At 37.2% G+C, this 25,063-nt stretch overlaps 1 protein-coding gene across 1 annotated transcript in view; it reads right to left on the reverse strand.

Annotated features, from left to right (window-relative positions):
• Positions 1 to 1,913: 1,913 nt before the first annotated feature.
• Positions 1,914 to 25,063, reverse strand: part of LOC149826958 (putative apyrase 1) — a 50,511-nt gene continuing 27,361 nt past the window's right edge. The window contains exons 7-9 of the mRNA XM_090019069.1: positions 2,738 to 2,955; positions 2,444 to 2,633; positions 1,914 to 2,353 (exon numbers count right to left, since the gene is read on the reverse strand). Coding sequence (XP_089875195.1) covers positions 2,241 to 2,353; positions 2,444 to 2,633; positions 2,738 to 2,955 — 521 coding nt within the window. The 3' untranslated portion in view covers positions 1,914 to 2,240. The remainder of the gene's footprint in view (positions 2,354 to 2,443; positions 2,634 to 2,737; positions 2,956 to 25,063) is intronic.

Here is a 25,063-nt window from a genome sequence, read left to right on the forward strand (position 1 = left end):
GCCTTTCCTATCATCTATATTGACCCTTCTTCTGAGAGCTGTTATCAACGTCTGTATGAGGAAGAAGACCAGAATGTCTGGTGTAAGGTTTGTCTTCCTCTTCTGTACTTTCTCTTGATCTATAGTGAAGTCCTTTGTGCACTTCCTATGGATGTAGGAGATTCATCTCTAAACCACGTAAATATTGAGTTCTTTATGATTTGTTGCTTCTATTTATTTGATTGAGTGTGAGTGTTGTCGAGCTGAGAGAGTGAGCAAAGCTTTCACTATTTGTCATTTTTGAGCATAATGACATTGTTTCACAACACACCTTTACTAAGGTTCTTCCATCTTTATCAGTTTATCTTCTTCCTCCAATGTGTGAATAATGCGACCTTCATCCTCTCCTCCAAACCCCTCCATCTTCCCTCCATCTGCCTTGTTCTTCCCACCCATCATTTATCTGTTTTTTCCCCTGCCACTTGGGCTTTTACAGCCACCTTCCAACACACACCACTCCCTAGGGGTGTGGGGGAGGGGGTGTGGGTAGGGGTGGGCATTGGGCCAGCCCAGGCACATTTAGATCTCGAGCTGTCGGACTTTAAGTGCAGCCTGACCCAAAGATGGCCCAACCCATTTATTAATAGGCCGAGTTTTGGCTCGGTTCTTAACAGGCTCAGGTTTGAAGAGTAGCCCATGGCGGGCCATTGGCCCAAAGTGAAGCGGGTCGGGTCCAGCCTGACACAACCCAAATCCATTTATAAATAGTAATAATTAACAAGTTCCCAACTTCTCATGTACCCAACTAATTATCTTTCTAGTTCCCATAAAATTAATGCAACTAATTAGGTAAAGTCAATATTACCAATTACTATTCAATAGTTATTTTTTAAAATTTTTATATTATTAAAAAGTAATAAATAACTCAAACCATATGTAACAGGCGGGGTTTTGGCCCAGTACCTAATGGGCTAGGCCTAAAATCTTGGCCCAAACCCAACCCATGGCAGGCCGGTTTGGCTTGGCCCATCAAGCCACGACCCTTTGCTCACCCCTAGGTATGGGTGTTGGGGGCAATGTTGTCAGTATCAGTGTGTATTGGCTGATACCTATCGTATCGATAGAAAATTGATACACTTATCCCTGAATTAGCTATTTTTTAATAAATGTAAAAAATACATAAAATTATTTTTCAATGTTTTTAATATTATTTTAATGGCTTTATCAGACACTTTAATTATTTTTTTCCGATCTGAAACAATTCACTTGAATATCGATATCGGCTAATTAACCTGAATCGTTGGCCAAACGATACAGGGCAGATACCAATACATACAACATTGGTTGGGGGAGGTACGAATCCATTTTGACAGAAAACTGCTTTTTGGCATTTATTATGTGTTCCACCATACATTTCTCATAGACATGTTTATGTCACCCTTTGCAGGAAAGAGACTATTTCGTATGAAAGAGAGCCTCATTCATAGGAAAGGGCATGAAACAAACACCTTCCCAAGAAAAAATAATTCTGTTATCAGTAGTTATAATAATATCAAATTATTAACTTTACAAATCCTCTTGCGGATTTTTCTGGTCTATAGATCTTACAAGTCTAGAAACAGCTCTAGAAGCAAAATTTAGCATATGTTAACGTAAGTCTGTTGATCTATAAGGTATCTAAAACACATCAGAGCAACTATAACATGGTAAAACTCGAGAAATGGGAGTTAGAGAACTATTTGTGGTGGAACAAGGGCATGATAATCTTAAGCGCACTTTTTTTATGCCCCAAAAGCATGCCATTTCATACTTGGGCCTCGTTTATAATGATGGTCTAACATCCAGGACGTGGAGTTGAAAAAATAAGAGCAGTCAGTTCATGCCATAGACAAAGAAAAGACCCTTTATATCATCTAATTGATCAAACAATAATCGGCCAAATCTTTCTCACAAATAAAATTACAAACGCCAAGAACAATCAATTTATATTCTTGTCTCCCCAGGGGGCAAGGAAATGAAACTTATCGGCAATTCCATTGGCAAACTAAAAAATAAAAAACAGGTCAATCAAGATACCTAGTTTATTTTGATTTCCCCATATGCTTGCTTGCAGGTCAGTGCAGGAGAAAGAATCGGGCCTCCATAGCCTTGTTCAATTTGAGCAACATTGTCCACGCACAGCCATGCCAACATAAGCTGATCCCAAAATTGTGTTCAAGGCAACCAAATGTGCCCATAGAAGATATGAATGGGAATATAACTCAAGAAGCTGACATGACTTCTATGGCACTACCTAACGGCCATGCAGCTTCGACCAATGAATCCTTATATCTCACTTGCTTTACCAATGTTATCTCTTTTGATGGATCCAAGTCTGTGCAATCAAGCAAGAAAAGAAACTTAGCGTGGGAGGTTTCTGAGAATAATATGACAGTTTATGGAATCATGAAATGGTGGAAATTACCAAACCCATCAACAAGCAGTGTGTACTGGTACACTAAGTCCATGCAGAAATACGGCAAGTTGCTGTCATCAACATTTGCATACGCAACCTTAGCATCTTGAAGGGTGGATTTGCATGCACGTTTGGCTGCATATTCAAAATCTTCAGGCTTAACCTTTGCAATTGGATCCTTGGAGTCTACAAACCCTGCCTGCATGAAGAATGTCAATAATAAGAAATTGACTGACACAATAAGCTACAGTAAACTACAAAAGTTGTCTGCTGTAGGAGATAAAAAGGTTAGCAGGATATCACCTCAACAGCCCTATCAAAGAAAAATGAGGCAACAAAGAGATTCTTCTGGCCGTCTCCAGCACCACCATTCCATATGCCACCAAAAGTACATTTCAGATGGGTACACGTGGTTTCGTTGACTCTCAGCGCTGCTATTGCAGCTGCCCTGCACCCATCGTAGCTGGACCCAGATGGCAATGCCGATGCCTTCAATCTAGATTCACCATACTTGTAGATTCCTGTTACAATTTTCCAGAAATGGGGCACTGTTGAACCAATTTAAGTAGATGTAGAATATTGGAATGATGCATGATTAACACTGCATGCACAACAAAAAACAGACTTTTAGCAGACAACTAGATCGAACTCCCCCGCCCTTAATGAACAATACGCATTTGACTATCTAGGTCAACCTTTCACAAATGATGGATCAAGGAGTGAGTGCATGGCTAACACCCAAGAATTCTATCCAGTTTGAGCTCCGCTTTCAAACTATACAGAAACAGAACAAGAGTGTGAACGTGGCATTTCCGACACTTTTTTTGCAAATCCAATCACGCAGATGTATTTGCTAAGGATTGTCTAGATCATGTATTTTTGATAAAAAATGAGATTTTTGGATGCTGAAACATTTACGAAAATTCTGAGCCGTTGATTTTCAAGCTTTAAAAGATCCTTCTTAAGTTCTTATGCATCATAATCAGATGATCTTTCAAACAGTGAAATTTAAGAAAGAAATAAAAAAAACCATGAAAATCACGGTTCATACTCCAGTTCACATATTTCTGGTTAATATATTCTAGTCGCCATATATATATATATATATATATATATGAAGGTAGAGAACTAGTGAGTGTAGACCGAATATTCCAAATGTGATCTACATCGTTAGTTTAGTAGGAAACACATTTTGAATCAAGTGATTATGACAAGCAAGCAGGTTTTTAAAGGGACTAAAAGTTCAACGGCTCACAATGTGCCAAAATTTCATAACTCAAAAATAGTGCTTTTACATCAGAAAAACATGATTCAAAGTCTTGATCATTAGCAAATATACCATGCTAAACACATCTATGTGGTTAGATTGAGTAGATACAGCTTGCACCCATGATTTCCACCCCTTTGCCGAATGGTGGTAAGAGCTACTCTGGCAAAGGCAGCATGAGTGAGGGAAAGGGAGAGAGATGAGAGGGACATGCGGTAGATCTCTGGGCACGAACAGGAGAATGAGTTTGAATGGTGGTCAGCGGCAGTCAATCTCCTTCCGACAATCGGATGTGGGTAGGGGATCTCCTGCGAGCGGCATAACAAGGTGAGAGAGGGAGAGGGAGAGGGAGGGTGGTCTCCGGCACCAGTAGGGGCAGCTCGATTGTCGATCTTCCTCCGACGGTCGTGGGTGCAGCATAGCAGTGCGAGAGAGGGAGAAGGAGGTGAATAAAAGAGGAACAAGAGGGACGAGAGAGAGAGAGGGGGTCGAAATGTTGAGTTTAAGTAGGGCTATTGCTGGCCATTGGATCCTCTCTCTCTCTCTCTCTCTCTCTCTCTATATATATATATATATATATATATATATATATATATATATATATATATATATGTGTGTGTGTGTGTGTGTGTGTGTGTGAAAGGGTTAGGGCTGGTAAACAAATAGAGCAGATCGTGACTCCAGCTCGTTACAAACTCATTCGTGATCATTTCATATATTTGGCAAGCCAAGCCATGAGCAACTCATTTAGCTTAAACGAGTTGAGTCCAAACACAGGGTGTTCAGCTCGAGAGAGCCTATATAGATAATACATATCTATATATGTATAATATATATTTTAAGTATAATATACAAAAGAAGGATGAACAAAAAATATATACATAAAATATGAACTATTAAGTGTATATATATCTATTCCATGCAACGAAATCCAGCTCTGCTCAGCTAAACACAAACACGAGCTGAGTCCTGAGCTTAGTCAACTGGTACATGAGCCACATGAACATGTGTTCAGTATGTGCAGCTCATTTACCAGCCCCAGAAAAGGTGTACCGTCGAATGCTTAAAGTGCCCGACGTAACACCGAACGAGTGTGTGATCAATGGCGCAAGATAAAAGTATTAATGAAAGACCTTTAGTGGTGGTCGCTAACGTCTGCTAAAGGTTGTTTTTTGTGCAAATCAAATGTGAGAGGTGCATCCAGTCATGTTTAATGTTACACCTCTCTCTCTCTCTCTCTCTCTCTCTCTCTCTCTCTCTCTATATATATATATATATATATATATATATATATATATATATGTTAGACACCCAAAACTTTCTGGGTTCACAGAACCAACTTCGATTATTGGTCCTCGACATCATCTCATGCCATCACTGGTCAGAAATCGGGATGTGTTCGTTCAATTCCTTGAATCTCAGGGTGTGAACATTTGAATACTTCGTTATTCGTCAAGAATGCGAACTATTCTGGAAAAGGAGCTTTATATAATACCAAATCAATACCAAGCATCTCCAAGCTTACTCAAGTATTTTTGAAAGGGTATTTTCAAAGTTTCATTTGATAAAATGCGTTCAAAAGAATATTTATGAAGGTTTTCAGTGTTTTGGGTCTTTTCCAAAAGAAAACTGGTTTTTTTTACTCGTGTAACATCCTCAACCACTTTCAACAAAAAGTAGAGGTTTACGGCTTACCAACGAGCCAAAAATCACTTTGATCTAATATTAGAGTGAGAAGTTATAGCCAAAACATGTTTTTTGGTTTTGAAAATAATTTGCTTGGAAAATAGCATCCACTTTGAGGGCGTTTTTGACATTTTAAATGGTTGAATTTGGTTCTGAGCCTAAAATACCAATTATAGCCGAGGATATTAGCTTTCCAATGCACCAAGCCGCTCGTCAAATGAACTTATAAATCTCGAGTTATTGGTGTTTTTCCATGATGTGTTAGAATGGATCCAAACCGGTCTAGGTTTCTAATCCGACTCGGATTTAGATCCATTTGGATCAGTGCTAGTGGTACCTAATAGCGCCAATCTAATGGGTGTAGATCAGGTCTGGACCCGATCTGACCTGGGTGACCAAACCCAATGAAGGGATAAGTGCCAATGAGCCCCGCTAACACTAACCTGGGTTTGCGCCAGTGCCTTGTATTGGGACGTGATGCATTTTGGATTCAGATCTAGATCCAAATCCATTGTAAAAGACGTTATAACTTATTGTATCTTATCCATCCATTTTAGCCCCATTATATGTTTTGTTGTATATTAGAGATTAGGGGCAGTATTGTACATTTGCATTTGTAATCAGTTATAGATTCCTTAAGAAAGAAACCCCACAGGTCCAGTTCATTGCTGAAACCTATCATTTGCAAATATTCTCTGTTTTCTGAATCATTGTTTTTTTTTTCTTCCGACAAAAAATTGTTATGTGCCTTTTGTATTCTTATTCTCTCTTTGCTTTACTCATATACCATGAAATGAATTATTCCCCATCTTCCTCTCTTTCTACCAGCTTCTTGAATCAACTTGTCTCTGAAAAACTTACCAACACTAATTTTCTTACCTAGAAGAGACAAATCATTCCCTTTATCTGCAGCCAAGATCATTTGGGTCACCTAGATGGATCAGTTCCGATTCCACCAGAATTTATAGTGCAGGAAAAGAATGATGATAAAGGGGCTGTTGTGACTACTCATGCTCAAAATCCAGATTTCAGCCCTTGGATGAAGCAGGACCACACTCATGGTATATATCAGATCTACTTTATCTCAGGAAGTTCTGATTAACATTCTTGATGACTGCACGACTATGGAGCTTTGGGGTAAGCTGGTTCAAATATACTCAGGTTTCGGAAGCAAGAGTTATGTTTTCCAAAAAGGGAATTCCAAAATCACAAAAAGGGTTCCATGACCATAATGGAATACCTGGACAAAATGATGCAGATCACTAACCAACTTGCTATGGCTGGCTATGAATTCTTAGAAAAGGATAAAGTGCAGCAGACACTTAATGAATTGGGACCAGAGTATAGTATTGTCTACACTACATTGTCATGCTTCCCTGTGTTGCCCTAACTTTGAATTGCTGCGATCTAAGTTGTTGAAGAAATGCTATATTACCTTTGTGTGTAATACCGTCCAATGTATCTATTTTTTTTAGAGAAAAAATTTCATTCAAAAGTAGCAATAGTGGAGCATGTTGAAGTATCACGCCCAACTACAGAAGTTGCCATTTACAGCAGTGACCGACTGTTAACAGTGTGAACATGGCAGAAAACAGGGTAGATGGGACAGGATACACATGTAGTTTACAATTAGTTATGCTAGCTAGATCATAAACCAGGTCTTCCCAATCCAGTCAACAAGAGCCCTAGGCCATTTTCGACGAGTTCTCGAAAGAACCTCCCACCTCAACGGATCGTGTAGATGAGTGAAATCATATCGTAGATTGTGAAACCTGCAGTGATTCTGTTCAGTCCAGTTAAGCTTCCAAGACAAAAACACCCAAACCCTCCAAATAAATTTCCATTTCCTGCCTAGGCTGTTGAAGTGCAATGCAACGATGATGTCCCTAGGAAAGTGAAAGTCTTGCCCAACATATGTGTAGATCACCCCATGCCAAATTCAACAACGATTTGAAGTAAACACACTCCCAAAAAAGGTGCGAAAGCTATTCCTCCTTACCACAAAGAACACATTTGCTAACCAGATGGATGTTGCACAGCTTCAGTCTTATTTCTGTGTTCTCTCCCAAGGATAATGTGCCAAGCCATAAGAGAAGCACGTAAAGGAAGTCCCCCCTCCCCATAATGCTTTCTTAGGGAACCATCGTGCTGTCGAGCCAAGTAGAGACAAGTATAGGGATGTTGAACTGAAGGCGCCATCACTAGAGAACCTCCATGTGATTTGGTCATCCCTCCCTGTCATAAGTGGGCCTAGGATTTGGGAGGTGAGTGCTGTCAATTCTTTAAATACCGTATCTGATGGGTTCCGATGTAGTAACAAGGCCCAAGAGGCTTCGGTGGGTGACCAAAGCTCAACTACTCGTGCATATTTCCTTCTTGGGTCACCATATAAATTCGGGAAGACGTTCCTAAGTCGACCATCTTGCCACCAAGTGTTTTGCCAAAAAAGAGTGGAGAAGCCATTACCAACTACAACCCGTAGGCCTAAGCAAAAATCCTCATGAACCGTCAGCCACCCTTTCCAAACTCCCGATCCCTTTTTTATGTTGATTTTCCGACCAGTTGGAAGGCCAACCATGTAAATCATAATTTTCAATAAAAATGTTGGCCATCCTACTATTCCTCTTACAATTCACCCATAGCCACTTTGCCAAAAGTGCCTTATTAAACTTACACAAGTTGTGCATCCCCAAACCACCAAATTGTAATAGTTGTAAGATCAAGTCCCAACACACCAAGGAAGAGTATGAGCCCTCCGATTTGCCCGACCAAATAAATCTTTGAAATAGTCTAACAAGTCTCTTTTCTACCTTGTTAGGGATTCTAAAAATCTGCATGAAGTGGAGGAGCATGGGTGTGATATTGAATTTTATTAGGTAGATGTGCCCCGCCTTAGAGAGCAATCAAATTGCACAATTTTGTATCTTTTCGGTGACCCTATCTTCTAGGTGTGTCCAATGAAGCTCCCGAGAAATGCCGAAATGTAGTGGTAGACCAAGATACTGTTAAAAAATGTAATATTTATATGTAATATATTTGTAGTTTAGTTATCCTTTTTTAGTTTAGTTAGAAACTAGTTAGAATTAGGTTTAGGATTTTAGTTTGGACATTTTTAGACTTTTGGACATGTGACTTTTTGACCATAGTCAAAAAGCAACATGTACTTTTAGAGCTGTTGGGCTTCCAACGACTCTAATTAGAGCTGTTGGGAGCCCAACAACTCCCTCCAGCCCTATGCTTTATGCTCTATAAATATGGGGCTATTCTCCCTTGTAAGATATACTCTTGAGTGTGGGTTTTCCCACTTGAATGATATATAATTTTTCCTCTCTTCTTGTGTACACTCTTTTTATTTATTTCGGTTATTGTGTATGTTGAATGAACCATTGTGTTCATTGAGAGAGATTTTTTGTGATCTTTATTTGAAGCTTTAGTTGTGAGCTTCATCTTCTTACATGGTATCAAAGCGAGGTTGTGATCAAGCTATTTATCTCGGTGCATTGGGAAGTGTGTCACTCTTGTTTTGAAGAAGAAGAGACGTTCTTCCTCAAGTATATATAAAAGTATGTTCAAGCAAAGCTTGGAGGTGTGCTTGCATCTACCATTCGTGGTAGAGTATATCCCTCTTCTCTACTCTTGGTATTTTCTTCTTTTTTCTCCTTATTAAGCCTTGTAAAATGAATAACAATGATAACGTCACCATTAAACCCATCAAGCTTAATAATTCGAACTACGTCACATGGTCTTCAATTATGAAGCACCTAATATGGGAAAAGTGGTTGTGGGGATTAGTAGATGGAACCGACTTGAAACTTAAATTAATCCTCACAAAGATCAAAGGTGAGAAAGAAATACCTCACGCAGGTAGAAAAGACTAAAACTATTACCACTTATGAGAAAAAGTGGAAAGAATGGAGGATGGGACACACCAAGATTATGTATTGGCTCATAAGTAGCGTGAACATCAAAAAATGTTCAAGTCTTTGCAAAATTTGAACATGCAAATGATGTGTGGGACTATCTTAAGAGAATGTACTCTCTAACATTGCACATGTGTGCAATTTGCAACATCAAGTTCGAAATATGGTTCAAGGGGACAAAAGAATTAGAGAATACTATAATAGTTTGTCTGAATTGTGAAAAAAGTTGGCTCTTCTCGAACCAAAGTGGCATTGCCCACAAGACATTGAACTCCGCCAAAATCAAATGAAAGAGGAGCACTTCTTTCAATTTGTCAATTGTCTAAGATCGGATTTTGAAGCTACTAAATCCATTCTTCTTCATCGGGGAAAGGTTCCCTCAATATAAGATACTATAGAAGAATTGAGCATGGAGAAAAATCGACACAAAAGTAGAGTTGCCAAAAATGATGATGACTCAGTTCTAGCCGTATCTAGACCAGAGAATCATGTTCGCACCTATAAACCTCCAAACTATGAAAGAACGAATGGCAAAAATGATTTTGAGAAGAGAACAGTGATTTTTTACTACTGTTGTAAGCCAGGACATGTAAAAACTTACTGTCCAAAACTGAAGAAACCATATGAAAAGAAAGTTGCCTCTGTTGGACCTCCACAAGAATCCAATGAATCTTCCATTGGAAGCATGTCTCTAACACAACTAGTAGAGGCACTTCAATCACTGCTCAAGGGAACGTCGTCCTCGATTGGAGCCACAGTCTCTTCCATTAGCACCTCAAATCCAGGTAAATCTCTTTGGCTACTTGATTCAGGTGCTTATTTGCATATGACCCCAAACATTAATATCTTATTTAAATGTCATAACTCAAATGGGTCAAATGTGTTTACTGCTTGGGACATCTCTTGAAATTAAAGGAATTGAAAATTTCGAAAACTCAAAAAGGTTTTGTATTCCATAAGTTAGATATATTCCTAAACTAAATTTAAATCTTTTATCTGTTTCACAATTTAACTGACCATGGATGTAATGTTTCTTTATCCTCTCGTGAATGTCGAATGCAGGATCACCAGTCAGGGAAGCTGATTGGAGAAGGCTATAGAGAAGGAGGCTTATACTACATGGATTTTTTTGATATACCTAAGAATACATTGTGTTGTAATGTTCAAAAGATTAACTTAGACTTATGGCATAGGAGACTTGGACATCCTAGTGTACCCAAGCTCCAGTTACTTCCAAAGATGATTTTTTTTTGTAATTTTGAAACTTTTAAACGTGAAAAATGTATTTTGAGAAAAATGAAAAGACTACCGTTTCAAGAAAAAACTTGTCTCTTCTCGACCACTAGAATTAATACACTCATATGTATGTGGCCCCACACCTATTAGCTCCGAAGGTGGCTTTATTTATTATGTAATCTTTGTAGATGATTTCACGAGACACACTTGGATCTATTTTCTTAAACACAAATCTAAAGTCTTTTCACACTTTCAAATATTTCATCAGTTAGTCAAAAACCAATTCAAAGATGACATTTCAATTTTTCGCACTGATTCAGGGGAAGAATTTGTATCTAAAGAATTTAAGGATTACTTAAACTTGCATGACATTATACATAAAAAATCATGCCCTTATACCCCTCAACAAAACGTGTAAGCAGAAAGAAAACATAGGCACATCATAGAAACAACAAGAACCTTACTTATTACATATCAAGTACCAAAGGTTTTTTGGGTTGAAGCCACATTAACAACAGTTTATCTTATCAACAGGATGCCATCATCTTCCTTAAACCACATATCTCCTATTGAAAAACTTTTTAAACAAATCCCAGATTACTCCATGTTAAGAGTTTTTTTGTGCAAATGCTTTGTTTTTCAAACAAAAATGATAAATTCTCTCATGCTATTTCATGTGCCTTTTTAGGGTATGCAAGTCATCAAAAAGGCTATAGATGCTTCGATCTCAAAACAAGAAAATTATATGTTTCAAGGAATGTATCCTTCTTGGAAAAAGAAAGTTTTTTTGAAAATATAAATTCTAAGGAAATAGATGAATATTCATTTCTATTAGATCTAGTTCCAAAAATTGTTGAAGATGTTATAGAAACAAATCTCGAAGAACCACTTGATATGACAAATTCAAAAAATTTTAGTGACCCTTCTGATTGCATTCAGTACTCTAGGCGAGGTAATTTAGAGAAACCTTATGCTCTCAAAAAATACACTAAAGAACATGAACAAGTATCCACTAGGAAGTCATCGAGAGTCTCTAAAGCTCCCAAAAAAATTGTGTCATACGAGTCTTTTTCACCAAAGCATCAAGCCTATATTGCTAACTCAATCTAAATTTGCCTTGGAAATTGTTGACAGGTCTGGTATCACAGACAAAAAGCAGGTTGACACTCCTAAAGTTGTAAATGTCAAAATGAAAATAGATGATGGAGAATTACTTGAAAATCCAACACCATACAGACAACTTGTTGGAGCATTATCTTACCTCTCTATTACCAGACCCGATATTACACATGCCGTCCACATAGCGAGTCAATTTCAGCATGGTCCTACCACTATTCATATGGGAGTCATTTTGCGCATTATTTGATATATCAAAACTTTAATTTTTCAAGAACTTTTTTGTCTGCTTCCTCTTCTTTCGATTTGACTGCTTATACTGATGCAGATTGAGGAGATGATCCCAATGATCGACACTCAACTACTGGGTTTTGTGTATTTTTAGGTGAATCATTGATTTTGTGGAGGTGTAAGAAGCAACAAAAAGTCTCTCTCTCGTCAACTGAAGCCGAATACAGGGCAATGACTACAACTACTATGGAAGTAGTCTGGCAAAGGCGTTTGCTTCATGACATGGGTGTTGAAAGTGCAAGAGCTTCAAAACTATGCTGCAGTAACAAAAGTTCTATTTATATTGCCAACAACCAGACATTCCATGAACGCACCAAGCATATTGCAATGGATTGTCACTACGTGCGAGAGGAGTTCCTACATGGCACCATTGATCTACCATACATTTCATCAGAATATCAATTTGCAGATTTCTTCACCAAACCTCTCGCTGCTCCTAGATTTCACTTTCTCTTGGACAAACTTTCGGTTATCCAACCGTAAGTTTGAGGGGGAGTGTTAAAAAATGTAATATTTATATGTAATATATTGGTAGTTTAGTTATCCTTTTTTAGTTTAGTTAAAAACTAGTTAGAATTACGTCTAGTATTTTAGTTTGGACATTTTTAGACTTTTGGACATGTTACTTTTTTACCATAGTAAAAAAGCAACATGTACTTTTAGAGTTATTGGGCTTTCAACAACTCTAATTAGAGCAATTGGGCGCCCAACAACTCCCTCCGGCTCTATGCTTTATGCTCTATAAATATGGGGTTATTCCCCCTTGTAAGATATACTCTTGAGCGTGGGTTTTCCCACTTGAATGATATATAATTTTTCCTCTCTTCTTGTGTACACTCTTTTTATTTATTTCGGTTATTGTGTATGTTGAATGAACCATTGTGTTCATTGAGAGAGAGATTTTGTGATCTTAATTTAAAGCTTTAGTTGTGGGCTTCATCTTCTTGCAGATACTTCACCTCACACTCAGAGATAGAGAAAGCCATCCTTTGCATGTCCCCCGTAAGATCATTCAACAATAGGATTTGGTTTTTTTCTCCATTTATTTGCAAACTAGATATGTGTGTGGAACTTTGAATGATAATCCAAAGAACCCAAAGATTTTGGTCTGATGCTTCTCCAAACACCAAGTGATCATCGACAAATAGTAGGTGAGAAATGAAAACACTATTCGAAACATTGAGTCCATGAATTGACCATGTGCCTCTGCAGAAGAGATCACGACCGAGAGGCCTTCCAAGGCCATAATGAAGAGTAGTGGTGAGATGGTGTCTCCATGGCGTAACCCCCATTTTAGCTTAAAGAAATCAACCCTCTCCCCATTTATGGACACCGCCATGGAGGAGGCGTTGAGTAGCCCCTCAATCCAAGAGATCCACTTACCACCCAAGCCCAATTTATCCATACAAGATAAGAGAAACCTCCAATCTAAAGAATCAAAAGCCTTCTCCAAATCAATTTTAAAAATAAAGGATTTCTTACCTGAGAATTTGATAGAGTGCAATGCTTTATATGCCACCACGCAAGTTTCATGCAACCTTCTTCCGAGAATAAATGCGCTTTGGGCATCAGATATGAGTGGACCCACGACAAGCTTGAGCCTTGATGCAAGAACTTTGAAGACAATCTTAAACACAGTGCCCACCAACGAGATTGGAGGAAAAAATGTAGTTGGGTGCGGGTGGGTGTATAAGATCAAAACTAAGGCAGATGGATCTATTAAACGATATAAGGCTCGTATTGTAGCCAAGGGATATAATCCGCAATATGGGATAGACTTTGTTGAAACTTTTGCACTTGTGGCCCCACATGACTAATGAAATTCAAATCTTGGTGGAGCCTCAAACATGTTACCCAAGAAAAGAAGAGAGAAGAAAAATTAGGGCCGCAACTTTCCCACGTTGAATCACTTTTCATTACTTGGGTTTCCATTGGTTACAAATACTTATAGTACAACCAATTTTACATTAGGACAATAATACCCTTAAACAAATAAAACATACAAGAGAGTGAAAAAGGGTAATACGGTCCAACACATATAGAAAGGAAAATACAAATATCAGACCAGATCTGGTCCAGAATTATCACGTTCCAACAGCCTCCCTCAAGTTGTACATGTCTATGACCATGGACAACTTGGATTTGAGTAACCAAACTTGCGCTTTGATAGCCCTTTTGTAAATAGAACTGCAATATGAAATTCAGTGTTAACGAATTTGCTTCTAGTTCATGAAATGTGCATCAACCTCAATATGTTTTGTGAGACCATGATAGACATGATTTAAAGATATTTTTATTGCACTCTGATTATCGCAAAATATGGTGAACTTGGGAATCCTTTCTCCCATATCATTTAGCAAATATCTGATCCAAGCCAATTCTGACGCAGCTGCTGCCATGAATCTATATTTTGCCTCTTAGCTTGATCTAGCCACAACCTTTTGTTTCTTACTGGATCAAGAAACACGACTATCAGTAATATATATACAATAACTAGAAACCAACCTATGCCCGTCTGGATCTCTTGCCCAATCAGCATAAGAAAAGGCCCTAACAACTAACATACCTTTATCCTCATGTTTTCGGTATTTTAAATCATCACCCAGGGTTCCTTTAAGATATCTCAAAATTCGCTTTACAACTTGCATATGGACATTTTTAGGCTCATGCATGAATTGTGATACTTGCTTCACAACATAAACAATATCTGGTCCAGTGAAAGTCAAATATTGAAAACTACCAACAATGTTTATAAATTTAGCAGGATTCTAGTATGGTTCACCATCAAACATGCTAAGTTTCTAATCAATTGGACAAGGAGTTAACAATGGTTTACACTCGGCCATACCTGTTTTCTTCAACAGATCAATAGTGTACTTATGCAGAGTCATAATTAATTCATTCTCCTTTCTGTCGACTTCAACACCAAGAAAATATTAGCACCCCTAAATCTTTTATTTTGAACCTTTTACCTTTTGTTTAGGAGGTTTTTCACCGATTGGATATGTGAATCTGAATTACCTGGGACAATTATGTCATCCACATATATGAGAAGAATAGTAATGAAGTCCTTACCTTTGTAAATGAACAGGGAATTATCCAAATGTGACCGACAGAAACCATGTTTTTGAATCTCAGAAGAAAAACTTTCAAACCAAGAATGAGATGCTTGTTTAAGCCCATAAATCACTCTCTTCAACTTGCATACATATTTCTTAGCATCATTTTTAGCATACCCTAATGATTGCTCTATATATACTTCTTCCTTGAGCTCCTCATGCAGAAAGACATTCTTGACATCGAGTTGACTTAGGGACCATCCATGATTTAAAATTAGGGATAAAATTATCCGAATTGTCCCCATTTTAACAATTGGGTTGAATGTTGCTTCATAATCAAGACCATGTTCTTGTGCAAAACCTTTGCCACTAAGAGACTCTTGTATTTGTCAATGCTGCCATCTGGTTTATACTTAATTTTGTAGGCCCATTTAGATCCAACAACATTCTTTCCAAGGGGACGTTTCACTATATCCCAAATTTCACATTCATGTAACGCATTCATTTCTTCATTCATTGCCTCTATCCATCGCTTATTTTGATAAGCTTCAATGAATGATCTAGGTTCATCTTGCTTTTGATTTTTTTTCAAGAAAATCTGGTGATTTATACTAAAGTTTTCATAACTTCCCCACCTTTGAATTGGATTTCGAACCCTGGCAGATTTTCTGATATCAGCTCGTGGAGAGCTGTGACAACTTTGATTTTCATAAAGCTGCTGATCCTGTTGTTCAGTTTCCATTTGAGTTAATCTTGACCTTCTTTGGTATACCATACATCTTTATATCTACCAGGATGTGCCTCTCTATTCCCATGACCTGTACTTGAGGTGACACCATCAACATTGACTGGATTATCACTATCATCTCCTGTACTGTGCTGAGTTGAGTCAGGTGATATAAAGTCTTCAAGTATCCGATCACCATTGGCAAAAAGATCATTGCTCAACCAGGGACTGTAGTATTCTCTCTTGAATATCACTTTCAAGATTTCTAGCAATGGGCTGAAATGATAATTCATCAAAAACAACATTTCTAGAAACACGAATGCACTTTTTGTTGATATCAAAACACCTGCAACCTTTGTGATAATCAGAATATCCAATAAATTTACAAATGTTAGCCTTTGGGTCAAATTTATTTATGAGACTATCATCAATATAAACATAACAAGTGCATCCATAAGCTCAAAAATAGTTATAATCAAGATGATTTCCATATAAGACATAAAATGGAGATTTCAAGTCAAGTAGTTTCATGGAAAGACAATTTGTAACATATCCTGCTGAATGAAAGGCCTCGGTCCATAACCAAAGGGGAACATTTCCTTCGTGCATCATTGTCAAAACACTCTCAAGTATATGATGATGTTTTCTCTCAGTGATCATATTTTGTTGAGGGGTATAAGGGCATAAAACCCTTCGTGTAATTCCATTATGCTGGAGATAGTCTACAAATTCCTTCGATGAATACACGCCACCTCCATCACATTGGATGTTAACAATAGAAGCAACAAATTGATTTTTGACCATGATATGAAACTTACAAAATATTTGGAATAGTTCAAGTTTATGTTTCATGAAATAGATCCACATAAACCTAGAGTAATTGTCAATGAAGGTAACATAATATTGATTGCCAAAAGAAGAACTAACAGGAGCAGGCCCCCATACATCAGAATAAACAATCTCAAACAATTTAGAGGATCTTTTATTAAAAATATTAAAAGGTAAAACATGACTTTTTGACAGTTGACAACTAAGACAAAGAGAATCAATAATTTCAAAACTAAGACTTTGTTTAGGAATTAAACTGTCTGAAACTAACTTTTCAATAAAAGTACGACTACAATGAGCTAACTGACTATGCCAAACATTTGGCTTATTTTCTTTGGATAAGAAACAAGGTTTAGAAACAATCTTCATTGCAAGGGCGGTCAATACTTGAGAAGGTCGTTCTCTAAAGATGTACATATTACCAATGTGTTCTCCCTCACCAAACGTCTTCTTCATTTGAAGATCCTTGACATATACAAGAGTAAAAATAACACAAAGATTAGAATCATCGACAAGTTTAGAAACAAAAACAAGGTTCTTTGTAATATTGGGAACTAATAAAACATTAGATAGATTAAGAGTATTGGAATGGGAAAGAGGTATGGAAGAATTTTCAATAATGTGATATTGGATGGCGAGTACCATCTCCTTTAATTATACTAGACTTTCCAAAATAAGGAACCAACATAGAAAGCTTACCCTCATCTCCTGTGATATGGCTAGTAGCTCCAAAATCAATATACCAAATTCCTTGATCATTTTTCTACTTTAAATTCAGCCTAGAAAGTGCTGATAGAAGTAAATTCAAATAAGGTTTTGATTGTGAGGACTGACCTTCGACTCATTCCTTGTCCTTTGTTGTTTTGAATTCCATTTTGACCAGGAGAATGATTATTTTGATTGTTGTACCAACAGTGAGCTTTAATATGTCCAGGCCTTTTACATAGGGAACAAAGGGTGGACCACGTCCTTGAGAAAATGAGCTGCAACTACTCTGGGATCCTACAAAAGATGGTACATTAGAAAGAAGTAACAAACCACAACCTTCATTGCCTCCCTAGTACCCTGCACGACCACAACCTCTATTTCCTATCCATCCTCCCCGTCCTCTTCCACAATTGACATTAGTAGAGAGGATTTCATAAGATTCTGTATTACCATTCTCATCCATCATCATCTTCAGGGTATTCTCATATTCAAGAAGCTTGGCTTTTGTTACATCCAACTTGGGTAACTCATCATGCCCTTGCAGAGTAGTGGAGATGATATGATATTCTGGTCCAAGGCCAATAAGAAGTTGTTCCACAATCTCTTTTTCAGGTATGTCTGCACCCACTAACGCAAACTGGTCTATAATATGTTTCATCTTGTTGAAGTATTCCATGATGCTCATTGTTCCTTTCTTCATGCCATGAAACTGTCTTCTCAGATTCATGATGTGTGCCTCCAAAATTTGAGAATATGTATGAGCAAGATGTGCCCATAACTGTCCATCAGTGCAATCATCTGGAATTCCCAAAAGTACCTCTTGCGATAGTGTTGATGTAATGTATGCAACAAGGGATTGATCCCTTTTCATCCAGAGAATATACTGTATTTCGAATAGTAGTGGTAGACACCACAACCCTTTCTCATATTTTTGTTCCTGGATCAAGTTTTGAGGTGGGATCAAAATTGATCCATCAAGGTGACCTAAAAGATCATGACTCGAAATGAAAGGAATTATTTGGTGTTTCAATATAAGAAAATTTGAATTTGTTAACTTTTCAGACACAAGTTGCCTAAGGAAATTGGCAGATAAAAGATTGGAAGTGGAATCCATGACAGAAGAATGCAGGTAAATAAAACAAGAACAAAGAATGCAACATGAATTTCAATATGTTGATGTTAGATCAAACAATTTTTTTTAAGTCGGATATGATAAAAAATAAGGAACGATTCCTGAATCTAATTCAGATATGATTGTCGATAGTTCTGACTTAGTTTTCTTCAACAAAAATGGTAAATTTTAATTTAGATCTGATTGACATCAGATATAATCAACAGTGAATACCGATCTTGAATCTTGGTTCAGATCTGATCGTTGTCCGATCTAATCAACAAATGTCAATCTTTGAAGAAAGAGGAGGAAGAAGAAACCAAGGAAGAAAAGAAGAGATAAGATCTGAGAAGGAATAAGAAGGAAGAAAAACCAATTGGAAGAAATAAAAGAAGAGAGAGAAATCATATCTGAGTGTGATCGATTTAGTCACCTTTGACAAAGCAATAGCGATCCCGATAAAAAACGCTCTGATACCATAATAGAAATTAGAACTGGTGGAGCCTCAAATATGTTAACCAAGAAAAGAAGAGAAGAAAAATTAGGGTTGCAGCTTTCCCACGTTGAATCACTTTTCATTACTTGGGTTTCCATTGGTTATAAATAGTTATAGTATAACCAAATTTACATTAGGACAATAATAGCCTTAAACAAATAAAACATACAAGAGAGTTGAAAAGGGTAATACGGTCGAGCACATATAGAAAGGAAAATACAAATATCGGACTAGATCTGGATCCAGATTTGGTCCAGAATTGTCACATTCCAACAATGACTACTATTAGGACTCTACTAGCAGTGGCTGCAGCAAGGGGATGAGAATTGTGGCAAATGGATGTGAAAAATGTCTTTTTAAATAGGGATTCGGAAGAAGTGTATATGGAGTTGCCTCAAAAAATTATTGATAAGGAAGGCAGAGTGTGTTGATTGAAAAGATAATTGTATGAGTTAAAACAAGCCCCAAGGGTTTGGTTTGAGAAATTCAGTGCTGCAATGGTGAGTTTAGCAACTGGCCCACATCTTTGAAATGAAAGATTTAGGGAAATTGAAATATCTTCTAGGTCTTGAGGTTGCATACCCCAAACGAGGATTTTTTTTTGACTCTGCACAAATATGCAACAAAATTAATTGGAAAGACAAAGCTTGCAAATGATACAAAGCAAGTGAATACTCCTATGGAAGCTGACTGCAAATTAAAGCATAGATGGTAAACTTCTCAGTGATTTACTCCAAATGAAAGCTAACTACAATTTATAGGCAGAGTTGGGAGCTTGATTTACTTGACTATTTCACGACCAGTTATTATGTTTGTAGTTCATATGGTGAGTCAGTTCAAGGGTGCCCCTAGGTTATCTCATTTGGTAGGGTACCAAGCATTATGGATTGTTCTTTTTTTATACATCATCATTGGAGTTGAAAGCATACTATGATGCAGATTTTGGAGGAGCTTCTCACGATAGATGTTTTATCTAAAGGTTATGTGTTTTTTTAGGAGAATCATTAATATCATGGAAGAGCAAGAAGCAACAAAGGATTGCTTTGTCCACTACTGAAGCAGAATACCATGCAATGACTCAAGTAACCGCATAAATTACAACTACATTGCATTGTGACAATCAGAGTGCTATTCAAATTGCCAAAAATCCATAATTTCATGAGAACTAAGCACATTGAGATATATTGTTATTTTACTCGTCAAGCATATCTGCATGGAGTTATATCCTTGACATACATTGGGACTCAGAACCAAATAGCTGATTGTTTCACAAAAAATTTATCGCTGAAGGCTTTCTAATCATTCTTGTTCAAGCTTGGGTTGGTTTTGTTCTCATCACCTCAAGCTTGAGGGGGAGTGTATTACCATTATGTGTAATGCCCTCCAATGTATCTAGTTGTATATGTTAAAATGTAATCATATTTTTTGTTATATATATATATATATATATGTACCTCTGTCTCTCTCTCTCTCTCTCTCTATATATATATATATATATATATATATATATATAGCTTATAATACCCGAAAAGAGTATTTCTGTAATTTCATCTTTTATGCGCATGAAGTCACGATTCATTTCACTTTATGCACAAGATTCAAAAGAAAGAAATCGCAGAGGCTTTGAAGAAAATGAAATCAAGAAGAGCAGTTGGCCCAGATAGTATACCTATCGAGGCTTGGAAATGCTTGAGAGAGAAAGGTTTAAAATGATTGACAAATCTTTTTAACAAGATTTGGCGGACAAATAAGATGCCTAATGAGTGGAGGAAGAGTACTTTGGTGCCTCTATATAAGAATAAGGGTGATATACAAGATTGCACAAACTATCGTGGTATAAAACTCATGAGTCATACTATGAAACTTTGGGAGAGGGTGATTGAGTCTAGGTTGAAGAAGGTTATGATATCGGAGAATCAATTTGGTTTTATGCCTGAAAGATCAACTATGAAAGCTATACATCTTCTTATGCAACTTATTAAGAGAAATAGAGAGGAACAAAGATTTGCATATGCTTTTTATTGATTTGGAGAAGGCATACGATAGAATACCTAGGGACGTTCTCTGGTGGACAATGATGAAGAAAGGTGCTTCTCTCAAGTACATTAGTATAATTAAAGATATGTATGAAGGAGTAGTAACCAATGTCCGCACTTGTGGAGGGGTGACAACCAATTTTTCTATAACGGTTGGGTTACATCAAGGATCTGCTTTAAGCCCTTTCCTATTTGCTATAGTGATGGATGAGCTTACGAGATCAATTCAAAAAAATGTGTCATGGTGTATGTTGTTTGCTGATGATATTGTTTTGATTGATGAGTCTAGAGTTGGGGTTAATGCTAAGTTAGAATTATAGAGACAAACATTGGAAGCAAGAGGTTTTAAGTTGAGTAAGAGTAAGACAGAATACATGGAATGTCGGTTTAGTAAGCAACGAAGTAGTGATGGGAGTGTAGTGAAGCTTGGTGAGCAAGAAATATCGGTGGATGATTGTTTCAAATATTTGGGATCTAACATTCAAAAGTATGGAGAAATTGATGGAGATGTAAATCATAGGATAAAGGTTGGGTGGATGAAATGGAAGAGTGCAACTGGAGTGTTGTGCGATCGTAGAATGCCATTGCGGTTGAAGGAAAAGTTTTATAGGACGACGATTAGGCCTGCTTTACTATATGGTACGGAATGTTGGGCTGCCAAGAGACATCATATTCAAAAAATGAGTGTAGCTGAGATGCGTATGCTGAGATGGATGTGTGGAAATACAATAAAAGATAATATTCGGAACGAGGAGATACGTAAGAAGGTAGGCGTTGCATCCATTGAAAATAAGATGAGACAGAATCGTTTACGGTGGTTTGGACATATTCGGCGAAGGCCTAATGATGCTCCAGTTAGAAGGATGGAGAAATGGGAAAATATATTAGTTAAAAGAGGTCGGGGTAGGCCTAGGAAGACATGGATGGAGGTGATAAGAAAGGATATGAATGCTTTGAACCTCACCGAGGACATGGCATTGGATAGAAATGATTGGAGGAGAAGGATTCATGTGGAAGACCCAGAATGAATTTCTTTTTTGGTTCATATCCCCGACCCCAATTGTTTTGAGATAAAGGCGTAGTTGTTGTTGCTGTATGCATATTCCATTTGGAATATGATTGTAATTTTCTTTTTATTTTTTCTTATTTTTCTTTTCTTTTCTTTTCTTTTATTCCTTTTTTTGTGGTTTGTGCCACCTAGGGAGGCTCCCCAAAAGAGTCGTTGGGGAGCCCCCAATGGTCACAAATGTGACTGTTGGGGGCTCCCAACGACTCCTTTGGAAGCCCCTTATGTGGCCCCTCTAAAGGTGTATAAATAGGGGTCTTCCCCTTGTATTTTCTTAAGGCTTGAGTTACTCAAGCTCCTCCTTTTCATTCAATATATTCTGGTTACATGCATTTGTGCATGTTTGCATTATTTTACACCTTTGTGCGTATTTGTTCAAGTGTGGTTTGAGTGCCTTTGTGCACATCTTTCGTGAAGTATTAGTGCTCGTATGCGTATTGTCTCTTTGTAGACATTTTTACATGGTATCAAAGCTTGGATTAAAGGACATGTGGTTGAGTGTCTCAAAAAGCGTGCCTTCAAGTTTTTGTGATTGATGTAAAGACTTATCTTCATCCAATATTTTAGGAGTTTCCTACATCAAGTAAGATCTAAAATCTTATTGCAGTACGAGATTTTTTCTTTATTCTCTTCTCTCTAATGGGCGAAAACGACTCTCATTTTTCTCTTGGCTTTAAGTTGAATGGCTCAAACTATCATGTTTGGGCCGGAAACATGGAAGCTCACATAAAAGCAAAAGGTCTTTGAGGATACGTTCTTGGTTCTATACCGAAACCCGAACCAAAGATTACTTTGGTAGAAAAAGGTGAAATTAAAATCCTCGAAGGAGAAGAAAGAAGTAGAGCTCTTGAAGAGTATTCCAAGAAACATGAGGAATGGGAAATGAAAATTTTCAAGATTTTTTCTTGGATTTTTTCATCAGTTGAAACTAAGATCAATGTCAATATTATTAAATTCAAAAAAACATCAGAAGCTTGGCATTATCTTGAGAAAATGTACACGTCAAGAGACTCGTCTCACAAGTACTATCTCCAAAAAAGGGCTTTGACCCTTCATCAAAATGAAATATCCATAAGAGAATATTTTGCGGAATTATCATCCATATGGGATGAACTCGCCATGCATGAGCCTAAATGGAGTGGAGAAGCCATTGAGCTTAGGTACAAACAATTGGAAGAGGACCATTTTTTCAATTTTTTGAATGGGCTTAGACCCGAGTTCGAGCAAATTCGGTCCACTCTTCTCTCCTCTTTTGTCTCCCCCTCACTTGAAGATGTCATTACAAAGCTTAGTGGGAAGGAAATGCGTATGAATACTTGCAAAAACAATCCGAGTGTTCTTGCAACCTCAACTAATGAAGAAAGTGATGTCATTAATGTTGTTTAAAGACCGGGAAACAATGTTCGAACTTATAAGCCTCCTCACTTTAAAAATCAAAATCAAGAATCAAGTGGTCAAGGAGGAAGAAAGGACTACAACAAAATTGTGTGCCATTTTTGTAAGGAACTCGGGCACATCAAACCTGTTTGCCCTAAATGGACGAAGTTGCTTGCCATGACCACCACATCTCAAAAGGAAGAAAATGTGACTCCCTTGAATGGAGTTCTTTCTCTACATCAGATCGTGGAAGCACTTCAACCACTTCTTAAGGGAGTTGTTTCTGAAACCGATACATCTAACCTATTTTTCTCCTGGTAACACTTCTTGGCTCTTAGATTCGAGTGCTTCTTTTCATATGTTCTTTATCCGATTTTTTAAAGAATTCATCACCATCTTTTGTTTCAACTGCCAATGACACTTTTCTTGAAATTAAAGCAACTGAAAATTTTGAAGAATTTTTTTTTTATTCCTAAAATTAGATTTATTCCAAAACTAAATTTAAACTTGTTTTCTGTCTCTCAACTCTCAGACCATGGATGTGATATAAAATTTCCATCTGATAAATGTTAGATACAGGATCGTCGGTCCGGAAAATTGATTTAGGAAGGCTCTAGAAAAGAAGATCTTTACTATGTGCACTTTCTTCAAATTCCAAAAGATTCTTTTTGTAATGTGTTGCATCACAAAGACATTAACGTAGGGCACAAAAGACTTGGCCACCCAATGTTACAAAAATTTTGTATCTTCCGTTTGTCAAACACTTATGTAAAAAAAAAAATTGTTTGTAATGATTGCACACTTGAAAAAATGTGTAGTTTGCCATATTATCAAAGATCCATGTTTACTACAAAACCTTTTGAACTTGTTCATTCAGATGTTCGAGGACCGGCACCCATTATTTCAAAAGGAGGGTTCTCTTATTATGTGATATTGGTGGATGATTTCTCTAGATTTACTTGGATATATTCCCTTAAATATAAACACGAGGTTTTTGCAACATTTAAATCTTATCATATGATGATTAAGAATCAATTTGAAAAAAATTTAAAAAATTTTAGAACCGATTCTAGGGAGAATATCTTTCAAATGATTTTAAAAGTTATCTTGAGAAATATGGGATAATTCATCAAAAATCCTGTCCTAAAACTGTTAAAATATTATGTCTCTTTTAACTGTAAACTGAAATACCCATCAGGGGTATTTCAGTCTTTTTACTCGATAGGCATCAACCACCCTAATGGGCTAACATTTTTACTTTTTCTTTTTTTTATTTACTTTTGCCTTTTACACCTTTTTCTTTTTACACTTTTTCTTTTTGAATGTTGTGAAAGGGACAGCTCCATATAGTTGTTGGAGCTGCCCCAACAGTCACAAATGTGACCGTTTGGTGCAGCTCCAGCAGTCATATTGAGCTGCACCCTGTGGCTTCTTTTTGCATTATAAATAAGCCTTAGTGGCCCATGTAAACACATCCTTTTTTGTGAGTGCATATGCAATAACAATGCTTTTGTAAAGCCCCTCTTGGGAACTTATGAATTGAAGTTCATTTTGTTTCATGCTTTTGTGCATGTGTATCTGTGCCTTCGTGCACTTGTGAGTGTTCTCCTTTGTGCCTTTGTGCACTCTTTGTATTTCTTGTATTGTGGTGTTAGACACAATCTCTTTTTATAGAGATTTTCACATGGTATCAAAGCAAGGTTGT

Source organism: Nuphar pumila, chromosome 10 (assembly GCF_984573655.1).
Source record: "Nuphar pumila chromosome 10, dmNupPumi1.hap1.1, whole genome shotgun sequence".
In the NCBI taxonomy this organism is placed as follows: domain Eukaryota; kingdom Viridiplantae; phylum Streptophyta; class Magnoliopsida; order Nymphaeales; family Nymphaeaceae; genus Nuphar; species Nuphar pumila.